Below are 13,317 nucleotides of genomic sequence, written 5' to 3' on the forward strand. Positions count from 1 at the left end.
GACGTTTATGAAAAACCTACAGCTAATATATGTTCAAAGGTATAAGATATGAAGTGTTCCCCCTATGACTAAGAACAAGACAAGGATGCTTGCTTTCAACACAGTACTAGACTTCTAATCAGAGCACTTAAATACATAAGAACAAGAAATAAAAAAAAAAAAAAAAAAGAAATAAAAGGCACTCAAATTGGAAAGGAAAAGGTAAAACTATTCACAGATGACATGATCCCATATATAGAAAATCCCAAGGAATCCAAAGAAAGCCATTAGAGCTAATATAAATTAGTTCAGAGTTGCAGGGTACCAGATCAACATATACAAATCAGCTATGTCTCTATACACCGGCAATGAATAATCTGAAAAGGAAATTAAGAAAGCAAATCCATTTATAATACCAGCTAAAAGAATTAAGTATTTGGGAATAAATCTAATGAAAGAGGTCAAAGATTTGTATGTAAACATTACAAAACACTCCTGATAGAAATGAAAGAAAACATAAATACATGGGAAGACATCTCATGTTCATGGACTGGCAGACTTAATATTGTTAAGTAGTCAATAACTACCCAAAGTGAGCTACAGATTCAACGCAATCCCAATCAAAATAATTGCATTTTAGGGAGGAAATAGAAAAAAAAAAAAAATCCTAAAATCCATATGGAATCTCAAAGGTCCCCACATAACCAAAACAATATGAAAAAAAAAAAAAACAACACACAGCTGGGAGATTCACTTCCTGATTTCAAAACTTATTGCAAAGCTACAGCAATCAACAGTGTGGTACTGGTATAAAGACAGACATATACAGCAATGAAATAGGATGGAGAGCCCAGAAATAAATGCTCCCATACATGGCCAAATGCCTGTTGATGGGGGTGCCCAGACCACTGAAGCAGGAAAGAACAATCTTTTCAACAACTGGTGCTGTGAAAACTGGATATGCACATGCAAAAGAATGAAGTTGAAATCTTACCTAACACTGTATACAAAAATTAAATCAAGTGGATCAAAGACCTAAATGATGGGAGTTAAAACTACAGAACTCTTAGAATAAAACATCAGGGAAAATCTTCCTAACATGATGTGTCAACAACCTCATGGGTATGACACCAAAAGTATAGGCAACAAAAGAAAAAATAAACTGGGCTTCATCAAAATTAAAAAAACTTTTTGGTATGCTTGGGTGGCTCAGTTGGTTGGACATCTGACTCTTGGTTTTGGCTCAGGTCATGATCTCAGGGTCATGAGATTGAGCCCTGCATCAGGCTCCACGTTCAGCATGGAGTCTGTTTGAGATTCCTTCTCTCCCTCTGGCCCTCCCGTATGCTCTCTCTCTAAAATGAATAAAATCTTAAAAAAAAACCAAAAACTTTTCTACATCAAAGGATACTGTCAAGAAAGTAACAAGACAATCTACTGGGGAAGCCCAGGTGTCAGCAGTTTAGCACTGCCTTCAGCCCAGGGCGTGATCCTGGAGACCTGGGATCAAGTCCCACGTCGGGCTCCCTGCATGGAGCCTGCTTCTCCCTCTGCCTGTGTCTCTGCCTCTCTCTGTCTCTCTGTGTGTGTCTCTCATGAATAAATAAACAAAAATCTAAAAAAAAAAAAAGACAATCTACTGAATGAGAAAAAATATTTGCAAATCATAGACCTGATAAAGGATTACTATCCAGAATATATAGAGAACTAAACTCAACAACAAAACCAAACAACCTGATTTAAAAGGACAGAAAAGGGACTGGAAAAGACATTTCTCCAAAGACATATAGTCAGTAAGAACATGAAGAGATGCTTGACATCATTTGTAATTAGGGTAATGCAATCAAAACCACAATGAGATACCACTGTATATCTCCTGGGATGGTTACAATTAAAAAACAAACAAAAGAACAAGTGTTGGCAAGGATGTGGAGAAAGCAAAACCTTTGTGTGTTGCTAGTGGGAATGTAAAATGGTACAGCTGTTGCAGAAAATAGTTGACAGTTCTTCAAAATGTTATACACAAGACCCAGCTGTTTCACTTTTAGGTATATATTCACAAAAATTAAAAGCAAGGACTCAAACAGATAATGTGTATAGTTATGTTCACTGCACCATTATTCACAATAGCCACAAGGTGTGTACATCTACACGTACACATGTACATCTAGTGTACATCAACAAATTAATAAACAAAATGCTGCATATATGTACACTGGAATATTACTCTGCCATAAAATGGAATAAAATTTTGATACATGCTACAATAATGGATGAACCTTGAAGACCTAATGCTCAATGAAATAGCCAGACACAGGGGGATCCCTGGGTGGCTCAGTGGTTTCGTGCCTGCCTTTGGCCCAGGGCGCCATCCTGGAGTCCCGGGATCGAGTCCCGCATCAGGCTCCCGGAATGGAACCTGCTTCTCCCTCTGCCTATGTCTCTGCCTCTCTCTATATATATGTCTATCATAAATAAATAAAAGTAAATGTTTAAAAAAATAGCCAGACACAAAAGACAAATATATTTTCTACTTATATAAGGTATCTAGAATTGGCAAATACATAGAAAGTAGAATAGAGGTTTCCAGGCACTGGGGAGAGGGAAGGGAGAGTGAATTATTAATAGGTACAGAATTTTATGGGAGATGATAAAAAGTTTTTTTTTTAAGGTATTTATTTATTTATTTATGATAGTCACAGAGAGAGAGAGAGGCAGAGACACAGGCAGAGGGAGAAGCAGGCCCCATGCACTGGGAGCCCGATGTGGGATTCGATCCCGGGTCTCCAGGATCGCGCCCTGGGCCAAAGGCAGGCGCCAAACCGCTGCGCCATCCAGGGATCCCGATAAAAAGGTTTTAATATAGAAAGTGGTGATAGTTACACACATTCTGAATGCGTTTAATGCCACTGAATTGTATACCTACAAGTGGTTAAAATGATTAATACTGTGATATGTATATTTTACTTATATGTATATCTTTATATGCGCATAAGTACTATGTTATGTACACTTTTCCACAACTAAAATTTTAGAATTCATGGTCAACCTCCTCCCATTTCCCCACCATAGAAAGATGAATATGTATTAGCCAGGTAAAGAGGGAGTGGAAGCATTCATGGAGGGAACTGCCTAAACTCAGTGACTCAGTGCCACTAAGTGGCAGAGGTAAGATCTGAACCTTGTGACCATCCCCTATCCTCAGGCAACGGAGATCTGCTGCCTCTGCTGGTACAAAGTGACCATGTGGATGCCCCATATGTGCAGCAGCAGCCCAGGACTGGCCACTATCTCCTTGGACACCTGCAGATGATGGACTGTGCCTCTGGCCCACAGAAAAACACCCCTGGGCTCACCTTGGTGGCTGGAGAAGCTGTAAGTTCTTTGGTGAGCTCTTCTAGGGCCTTCTGGTTTCGGCCACAAAGCACCAGCTTAGCACCCGCAGTATAGAAGACTCTGGCACATTCTATAGAAAAGAGAAAAAAATCTTGACAGCTGAAGAAATTCAATGCCTTTCTTCCCCAGTGCAGGTCAGACCAAATTCATTTGATGTTTCAGAGTATGAATTTGTTTCTTTGTGCACTGTGCACGTGTGTATTTGCCCTTGCTGTGGACCAGGTGTGGAGCTAGGAGACAAGCCTCCAGTGATAAATGAGCCCTGTTGTTGCCCTAGGAGAGTCCACATCAGTGGTATGGCAGACGCCAAGGCAAGAGTAAGTCTGGGACTGCTGGACAGGTTTATTAGGTACCACACTCAGCTTTTCCACAATGATCTTTAGCTCTGAACAATGCTGGGAGCATTACCCCCTTTTTCACAGCTGAGGAAGTCAGAAAGGTCAAGCTATGTGCTCAATGATCGGGCAGCACCGGCTACTGTGAGGCTGGGGTCTGCCGAGGCCTGCGTTCTGGCACAATACAGGCTGTTTGCCAAGGTGCTGCGATGCAACAGGTACAGATCTACAAGGGTAGGTGAGTGCTTACATGGTCTGTACAAGCACAGGGGACACAGGGCTCTGTTGAGAAGGGATCGGGGCCCCAAGGAGCTGTTTCTCTGGAAAGGGCTCAAGGCTAAGGGAGGGGAGTTTACAAAATGCCTGAGGGGCCATGGACAGATACATCTGGGACACAAAGTGGAGAGTCTCATAGCCTTGCTAGGCTGGGAAATGACAAGCAAGTTTGAAGAGTTGAAGCGTACGGAGTGCCCACAATGGTGAAAGATCAGGGGTTTTTTTGTTTTTGTTTTTTATTTTTTTATTTTTTGAAAGATCAGTTTAAAAGGCTGGGGATGGTTGAGAAGGAAGGGGACTGGTGGAGATCAGGCTCTAGTGAACCCACTCCAACTAAAGGGCATCAACTGGAGACCAGGGTACCTCTACTACTCAGTGTTCTTTTGGTGGCAATAAAAGAGACACAATTCACACTGGGGCAAAAAAAAAAAAAAAAAAAAAGAAAAAAAGGAGAGATTTATCAGGAGGATGCCAGAATTAAAAGAGCTAAGTGGCTAAGACTTGGAGGGACAGGCATGGTGGCTGCCCAGGGCCGCTGGCAGCAGGAACCAGGGTCTCAGTGCTGGCATTGCCTTTTCTCCACTTCATCTCCCTGACCTGGCTTCCCCCAAGATGAGAACAGGGCTGCAGGCAGCTCTGAGTCACATCAACACAGCTCCCCTGCCAGACAGGAGAGGGGTCGCTTAGGCAAGCTCTGCTGCCAAAATCCCAGGGTGTGACTGTGACCTGCCATTGTGGGGTGGCATCTCGAGGACTAGCCCAGCAAGGGTCACAGGCAAATCCCATGAGGCCCAGGGGAAAGGCAAGGAGGGGAGACCTCCAGAACTGGGACTTAACCTGTGGGGGAGAGGGTGGAGGAGGATCTCTTGCTTCTTGCTTGCTCTGAGCCCAGACATGGCCTAACTAAATGTTCACTGTCCTGAAAACATACAGCTTGTGAAAAGCAGTGCAGCCCAGTGGTCAAGGGAATGGACTCAAGCTAGACCTCCTACACCCAATGTCGACCTCGGTCACTTCCTGGTTCTATGATCTTGGGTAAGTTATAACCTCTGTGCTTCTCATTTTCCTCTTTTATAGAATACAGGTAGAAATAGCACTGGGACTGAATGAGTAAAAGTAGATATAATTCAGTAGAGAAAAAGCACTATAGAAAAAAGCACCATAGAAGTGTTCATTGTTTTCATATTTCTAAGCTGCCTTTTTAAAATGCTCTAAAAACTGTTGGAGAAAACTGAAACCCAAGGGTTGAAAGAGGCACTGCCTGTCCACACCTGAGGGTTGGTCTCCCTCAAACACCCACAGGCAGATTTGCAGAGACCCCTTGGCCCCTAGCCAACCAAACAGCCAGTACTCCACCCGCTGTATCCTGGACTGAATCTTACAGGCTCAAGCAGTCATGTGTGGTCTAGTACCCAGGCTCAGAGAAAGGACAGGCCTGCCCTGGGAGCCGTGCAGCAAGTGGTTGAGGGATTAAGCCTATCACTTCCTGGCTGGGAGGGGAGGACACTGTAGGGTCCAGTCAGGATGTGCTGGCCTGACAGCCTTTCCCCCACAAAAGTGCCAAAAGCTAGAAGGGTTCAAAACAGGAGGGGAAAATAAACTCCAGCATCCTTCAGGAAAGCAGAGAAAAAGTTCTTTGATGTCTGCCCTGTCTCATGGTGCGAAGCCCTCTCTGTGCTCTCTACAGCTCCTCCTTTAGCTCCTCTTACAGCTTTCACTTAGCATTCCCAGACCAGCACCTCCTGGCATGTATCCAGATGGAGTTTTCTGGAAGGGCTAAGGAGACTAAATCAAGACATTTTCAGGTGTCCTGTATCACCTTCTTTGAAGATTTGGTTGGTGTGTTCAGTGGCTCATCCTGACACAGAGCACAAACCCAGACAGAGCTGTAGCCCCTGCTCTGCTTGTCCCTGGATGGTCCAGTAGAGGTCCCAGCCCCTCCCCAGTCTGCCTTGCTGTACTTCCTCAGCAGAGCAGCTCATGCCTTACAGGGATGGGGGTGGTGCCTGCACTCAAAGCCAGACACCGGCATTCCTGAGGCTACAACTGCTCATGTGGTTTACTAAATCATTCCCAAAGAGGAGGAATCTCGGGCACTGTTGGCCTCCTCAACCCATTTCATCCTGACCTGATACAATGGACATTTTGTGAGGTGTCACCAGAGTGCAGAGACGCAAAACCCAAGGTGGGGAGAGGCACACTAGCCTCTAAACGGCTTCTGGAAAATGGTCACGTACATTCTGCTTAAGCTTTACTTCCTAGCACAGCCAAAAAAGGGAGGAAATTGAAGTCTGTGTAGGGAGTGACAGAAATGAAAACAACAGATTGCAAGGATTCCATTTTCATTTCTTGAAAAAGCTGACACAGGGAGGCAAGGGTCAAGGGAAAAAGGAAAACAGTCCCAAAGTACCATTTATCTAGCTAGGGCTGCCAGACGATTCTCCAGGGCTGCCGGCATCCTGGCTTGTTAAATCAAGAGAGTTATTCACGCCCTCAGGGCTTATGCTGGCTAAAGCGGGTATCCAGAACATTCTGTTCCTTTAGTCAATGGTCTTACTGTTTTACAAGGATAAGCCCATGTAGCTTAAATATACAAAATAAGAGACAAAACAGGAGAAATACAGAAAGCTATCTGAAGACTTATCACATAATCCAGGCTTTCACAGCCGCTGACATGGCAGGCAGAGCAGAGCCTGGGCAACTCACACTCTACTGCGAAAGCTGAGGTGCAACAGCGCCTCCTCAGCAGTCACCCACAGAGGCATTTGCACTTGAGACAGCTAGTTAAGAATCTGTTCCTATTATATCTGGCCAAAGGGGAAAGAGATCCATGGACTCTTGTCTCAGATGTTAAACGGGGAGCATATAAGCAGAATGATTTGGAATCAGGAAATGGCGGATGTAATATATGACATAAATACACACACACACACACACACACACACACAGGTTTTGTTTTTCTTTCAATTGTATTTTCTATTCCCCGCACAATCTTGGTTTCCAGAAGAGGAAATGTAGAATGACAAGGACAGTGTCTTTCTCCAATATTCACGTATTGAAGCCCCTGCAAGTCACCATCTCAGCCAGCTCTCAAATACTCTTCAAGGACTTTAAAAAAAAAAAGCTTCTCTGTGAGATCAAGAGAAGTGGCTGCTGACTACCCTATATATAGTAGCTGAGTAAGGTCAGAGGACTGACCATGGCAAAGCTGGAGGCAGCTGTCCCCATGCAGGTCTGGGTATCGAATGACAGGCCCAGGGTTCACCCCCGGAGACCTCACCTAACACATCAGAGTGGCGTATAAATGAATCTGTGCTACCTAAAGCCTCCCCAGTCTTCCCTTAGCCAACTGCAAGCAGACAAGGCCCCGTCTGTTCTTTAAGACCTTGTGACACCCAAGTGCTTTCCAGCCCTGCATGACTGTGTTGCTCCCTGCTCTGGGCTTGTCTGCTATGCCCTCCTTGCTGGACCATGCTTCTCCTTTCCCTGACCATCTCCCCCAGGGGAAATAATACTGAGTCCTGCAGTCAGATGTGGGGCTTGAATCTAGAAGTCCTAGGGCACATCTGCATCATAGCTGTGAGAGTTCAGTGAGATAAAGTGTAAGCCCCCTACTGGGCCTGGATGGAACACCCATTACTGAAATGTCTATATACTGACATAAGTCCTTGCCACTCCCCCTCAGATGTGAACTCCCTAAGGGAAGGGACCCTGTCTTTCCTTTGTGTGTCCCAGCATTTGGCCCAGAGCCTCACAAATGGCCCAGATGCTCAATCAGCGTTGGCTGTGGTACTACCAACCACAAGATGCAGCAGGGATGGGTTTACTGCAATTCTGGGTGCCTCTCAGCTTTCTTCCATGGCACCAAGAGCCAGTGTGGATGGAAGACCAGTCCTGGTGTGGTGTGGGATGGGAGCAGATGCTGAGGAGGAGGAAGCTCCATTTGACGTGCCTGCATCGGCCCCTGGTACTCTGCCAAAGTCAGCGTACATGTGTGGAAGGGAAATGACAGCAGCTCTACAAACTCATCTGGATGAGGTCAGGGGTGGTGACTGACTCTGGGCCTGTATTCCGGCATACAACCCCAGGACCAAGAGGCTTGACATGTTCACTAAAACAGAGAGAACTAGTGATGCCTGGGTGGCTCAGCGGTTGAGCATCTGCCTTTGGCTCAGGGTCTGATTCTGGAGTCCCAGGATCAAGTTCTGCATCAGGCTCCCTGAATGAAGCCTGCTTCTCCCTCTGCCTGTGTCTCTGCCTTTCTCTCTCTGTGTCTCTTGTGAATAAATATATATATAAACTTAAAAAAAAAATAAAACAGAACTAAATTGAAGAAGTGAGGTAAGGAACAGCTGAAATGTCACTTACTCTGTTTCCGACCTTGCCAAGGCCACACTCAAGGTATAGCTGAAGGCACAGCCCCAGTGAGAGGAAGGTGAGGGGGAGGGAACGCCAAGGCCATGGACTGGGGATGCTGACTGAATCCAGGAAAAAGCATGCTTTGGCCCCTCAGCGGTAAAACTGTTTTTTAAATTAGTGGCCATATTTGATAATTGGGAGCCTTCACATAAAAACCCCTATTTCGTCATCAAGACAGTGTGGTACTGGCACAAAAACAGACACACAGATCAATGGAACAGAATAGAGAATCCAGAAGTGGACCCTCAACTTTATGGTCAACAATATTCGACAAAGGAGGAAAGACTATCCACTGGAAAAAAGACAGTCTCTGCAATAAATGGTTGCTGGGAAAATTGGACATCCACATGCAGAAGAATGAAACTAGACCATTCTCTTACACCAGACACAAAGATAAACTCAAAATGGATGAAAGATCTTAATGTGAGACAAGATTCCATCAAAATCCTAGAGGAGAACACAGGCAACACCCTTTTTGAACTTGGCCACAGCAACTTCTTGCAAGATACATCCATGAAGGCAAGAGAAACAAAAGCAAAAATGAACTATTCGGACTTCATCAAGATAAGAAGCTTTTGCACAGCCAAAGAAACAGTCAACCAAACTAAAAGACAACCTACAGAATGGGAGAAGGTATCTGCAAATGACCTATCAGATAAAGGGCTAGTATCCAAGATCTATAAAGAACTTATTAAACTCAACAGCAAAGAAACAAACAATCCACTCATGAAATGGGCAAAAGACATGAACAGAAATCTCACAGAGGAAGACATAGACATGGCCAACAAGCACATGAGAAAATGCTCTGCATCACTTGCCATCAGGGAGATACAAATCAAAACCACAATGAGATACCACCTCACACCAGTAAGAATGGGGAAAATTAACAAGGCAGGAAATAACAAATGTTGGAGAGGATGTGGGAAAGGGGAACCCTCTTGCACTGTTGGTGGGAATGGGAACTGGTGCAGCCACTCTGGAAAACTGTGTGGACTTTCCTCAAAGAGTTAAAAAGAGATCTGCCCTACGACCCAGCAATTGCACTGCTGGGGATTTACCCCAAAGATACAGATGCAGCGAAATGCCGGGACACCTGCACCCCGATGTTTATAGCAGCAATGTCCACAATAGCCAAACTGTGGAAGGAGCCTTGGTGTCCATCGAAAGATGAATGGATAAAGAAGATGTGGTCTATGTATACAATGGAATATTACTCAGCCATTAGAAACGACAAATACCCACCATTTGCTTCGATGTGGATGGAACTGGAGAGTATTATGCTGAGTGAAATAAGTCAATTGGAGAAGGACAAACATTATATGGTCTCATTCATTTGGGGAATATAAAAAATAGTCAAAGGGAATAAAGGGAAAAGGAGAAAAAATGAGTGGGAAATATCAGAAAGGGAGACAGAACATGAGAGACTCCTAACTCTGGGAAACGAACAAGGGGTGGTAGAAAGGGAGGTGGGCAGGGGGTGGGGGTGACTGAATGACGGGCACTGAGGGGGGCACTTGATGAGATGAGCACTGGGTGTTATTCTATATGTTGGCAAATTGAACACCAATAAAAAATAAAAATAAAAATAAAAACTATTTCCACAACTAGGTGGAGTGGAATAAGGTAGCCCCCTTTGATGAAACACTTGAGTCTTCAGTTTGCCACAGTCCTCCTCAGGGCTTTTGCTTCCCAATACTGATGCTGAAAGTCAGGGGCCATTTCTCATTGCACTTAAGCTCTCGCCTTTTCCACGTGGACCAGAGGCAATAACATACTCTTGTTCCAAGTTACTTAGCCTGTTGCACTTATTTGCACACGTGCAGCGGAGCTGCTCCTGGTGCCTGGGCTCAGTTCCCTGCCCCCTGGCAGCACTGCCCCCAGGACCTACCTCGCCCCAGGCCTGAGGTAGCACCCGTAATGACCACCACAGCGTTCCGGAGGTAGGCCCTCATGCGGATCCGTTGCAGCAGCTTGAAGAGGCTAAAGATTCCCACACAGCCAAATAGCAGGGGCAGGATAGCCGTAGAGGTAATAAAGTCCATGATCCTCACCTTCAGCAGACTCTTCCTGAAAGAACCCAAATCAAATAATTTTGTGACAAAACAGAAAAACTCCAGGGACTTGCCAGCCCTCCTCCCCCTAGACTAATAATACAGAGCCCAGAACTCTCTTGTGTGGACTTTAGCTCTTAGCCCAGAACTATCTTTTTAGGCCTGTTTTCTATGCCAATGGCTCAGCACCATTGCTTTCCCTCACTTTGACTGACATGAGCAAACAGCAAAGCCACAGGCCTTGAGATGCCTCTCAGAGGCGCCCAGCGACCCCAGAGCAAACAGAGAGTCATTCAGTGAGGGACCCAGTTACCTATGAGTGTGACAGGAGGCTCGGGTATAACCACACTCACCTGATTCTCCTTCAGAAACCTATTTAGGGAGACCTAAGTACATCCATTATCATTTTCAACCCCATTTGTGAAACTAGAAAACATTTTTTAAAAAAGGATAAAGAAAATCATGCCAATCCTTCTGCTCTTCCCTAAGCAGATGGAGGTTTCTGGGTGGGGCGTGCCCTGGATGGTCTCTGTGATGGCCTGTAAATGTCCTCCTGGCCATAGGCCTCACAGTCACCCAACGGGAATTCAGTGCAGAGGGGAGCTGCCCTTTGCCAAGCGTAGGCGCAGACTCAGGCTGTGAAGCGGGATGCCCTGCCATGCACTGTGGCATATTCTCACTTAGCATTCGCCACGGAGCCATGATCAACCAGATGAAGTCAGAAGTCTACAGGAGCCGTCTATGTGACAGTGGCAGTCAATTCTTAGGATCCATTCCTTCCACGACTGCCCCAAATTCCCTTACTCTCCCAAGCCTCCTGATTCCTTGTCACTCACCCATGCCCCCATTGAACAAGGCAAGCAAAGAGAGGAGGGAGACGAAGGATTAAAAGAAGGTCAAGGATGAACCAGTGAGGAGCAACACCATGTCTGTCACTTTGAAAAAAAAATGCCCTGTAAGGCTATTTGACAAGTGGGCTGAGTCTATTACACAAAAGGCCCTACACCCACAGTCCTCCTCCAGGACTGAGACATCATGAGCATAGTAATCTTGTTCAGGAAGGAAGAGGCTGGAAACCAAAAGCAGAGCTCCTATGAACCAGCCTAAAGCTTTCAATGCTTCATCAGATTAGGAGTAACTATGTCAAACCCTTGCTCATCTGCTGAATGTACCATGTCCTCAACTTCATATATTAAAAAAAATATTTCTGCTTCCATTCCAAGACAACATCAACTCTGTGGGTACCACAAAGCCAGAAACCCACTGAACCCCAACACAGATCCACTTACGTGCTGAGCTGCTTTGGTCTTGAACCTTAGAATCAGGGTGAGCTGTACCGATCTAAGTTAAACTGCTTAAGTACAAAAGGGTTCTGCTCAGATTTGAACTGCTAACTCAACTATTTATTTATTTCATCTACCTTTCTAAATATATCCAATTTCTTGGTCACCATAAAAAATTAACATTCTTAGACCAACGTGTAAAAATGAGTTTCCCATCAATCTCCACTTAATCCACTTCTGAAAAATCCCCAACAACTGTCTGCTAAGTGGTTACATTTCTCTCTCACCCTACATTGTGCCAAGCCTATACTCAGATGAACTGGCAATTAAAGTGGCTTCTAAAGTGCCAAGCTCTTTACCTGGGTACTATTGGCACCACCCCCTGCCCACAAATGGAAGCTAAGGCCAACTGTTCTAGCCTACAGGAAGGGCCGAGTCCCAGGGGAAACATTAGAACTCAAGGACACCTGGGAAGTACTCAGAACTGTGTAGAACAGGTACCAGTACCTCTGCAGTTCTGTGGGTCTGCAGGTACTGCCTTGAGGCCTTCGTAGGACCCAGCCTCTGAAGACTGCAGGGTATAGGAGTATTTCCCAGGGGTGGGAGGGTGAATTCTGGGGGACAGGAATGATTGCTATTTTGTTAGTATAGCTTTAGCAGAAAACTACAGCAATTGATAGAAAACACAGGTAAGGCCCCAAGGTAATTATAGCTCAGAACTTTCATATAATGAACTTGGGGGGTTCAATCCAGTAGGATGGCTGTCTAGGAAGAGCTTTAGCCCACTGCAATCCCAGATCTTATACCAGGCAGGTCCCAACATGGACCACCCTGCTTGGCACAGAATCACATGGGGCCCGGCCACTGCCCAGGATGACCAAGATGGTGAGGAAAGGACTCATGAAGGCACAACAGGCCTCAGTCCCTGGGTGGAGGTGCAGAGCTCCATTAGCTGGGTGGAAACAGCTCCACACACTCCTCCACAGGCCCCCAGAGACCAGAGCTTTGTGGAACCTGCCTGTTTCAGACCTTCAATCTGGAATTGAATTCTGAGCCAGAATTCCACTGAAGGCTACAGGGGTGTCATGTACCAATATGCAGCCTATTGCCCCCCCCCCCAAAATTCAGAGGTTGCAGAGACAACGAGGAAAACACTAACTGTAGCCAAGTGACAACAGTGGAGGAGTTAAGGATGAGCCCTTGAACCAGCCTGGCTAGGTTCACATCCTGGCTCAGCCACTAACTTACCAGCCTGGGTAAGGGACCTCCCCACACTGGGCCTTAGTGTCCTCATCTGTAAAATGAGGGCATGTGAGTACCCACCTCACATGTCTGTTATGAGGTCAGATGAATTAATACATGGAAATGTGTGCACAGTCCCTAGAAAAGTGTAAGCACTCAGTAAATGTAGTTGCCATTGGCATCATCATGACCCAGAGAAAAAGTTCCTGGCCCAAGAATTAATTTCCCAACAGTTAGATTTCTAAGGTTGTCTGAAAAATTCCCTGGTTTATGAAAACTGGTTTCTTCCAAATGAAGCATAATCACTAAACATAGTTTGCTGGTGTTTAATTTTTA

General features: G+C 45.3%; 1 protein-coding gene across 6 annotated transcripts in view; it reads right to left on the minus strand.

Moving 5' to 3' along the window:
• Positions 1-13,317, minus strand: part of DHRS7B (dehydrogenase/reductase 7B) — a 63,136-nt gene that overhangs the window by 13,736 nt on the left and 36,083 nt on the right. For 4 of the 6 annotated variants that reach the window (XM_072820788.1, XM_072820790.1, XM_072820791.1 and 1 more), the window contains 2 exons: positions 10,294-10,472; positions 3,336-3,445 (listed from right to left, as the gene is read on the minus strand). In XM_072820788.1, coding sequence (XP_072676889.1) covers positions 3,336-3,445; positions 10,294-10,472 — 289 coding nt within the window. The remainder of the gene's footprint in view (positions 1-3,335; positions 3,446-10,293; positions 10,473-13,317) is intronic. The other 2 variants (XM_072820792.1, XM_072820793.1) reach the window with 1 other exon arrangement.

The sequence above is a fragment of the Canis lupus genome, chromosome 3, assembly GCF_048164855.1.
Source record: "Canis lupus baileyi chromosome 3, mCanLup2.hap1, whole genome shotgun sequence".
Taxonomy (NCBI): domain Eukaryota; kingdom Metazoa; phylum Chordata; class Mammalia; order Carnivora; family Canidae; genus Canis; species Canis lupus.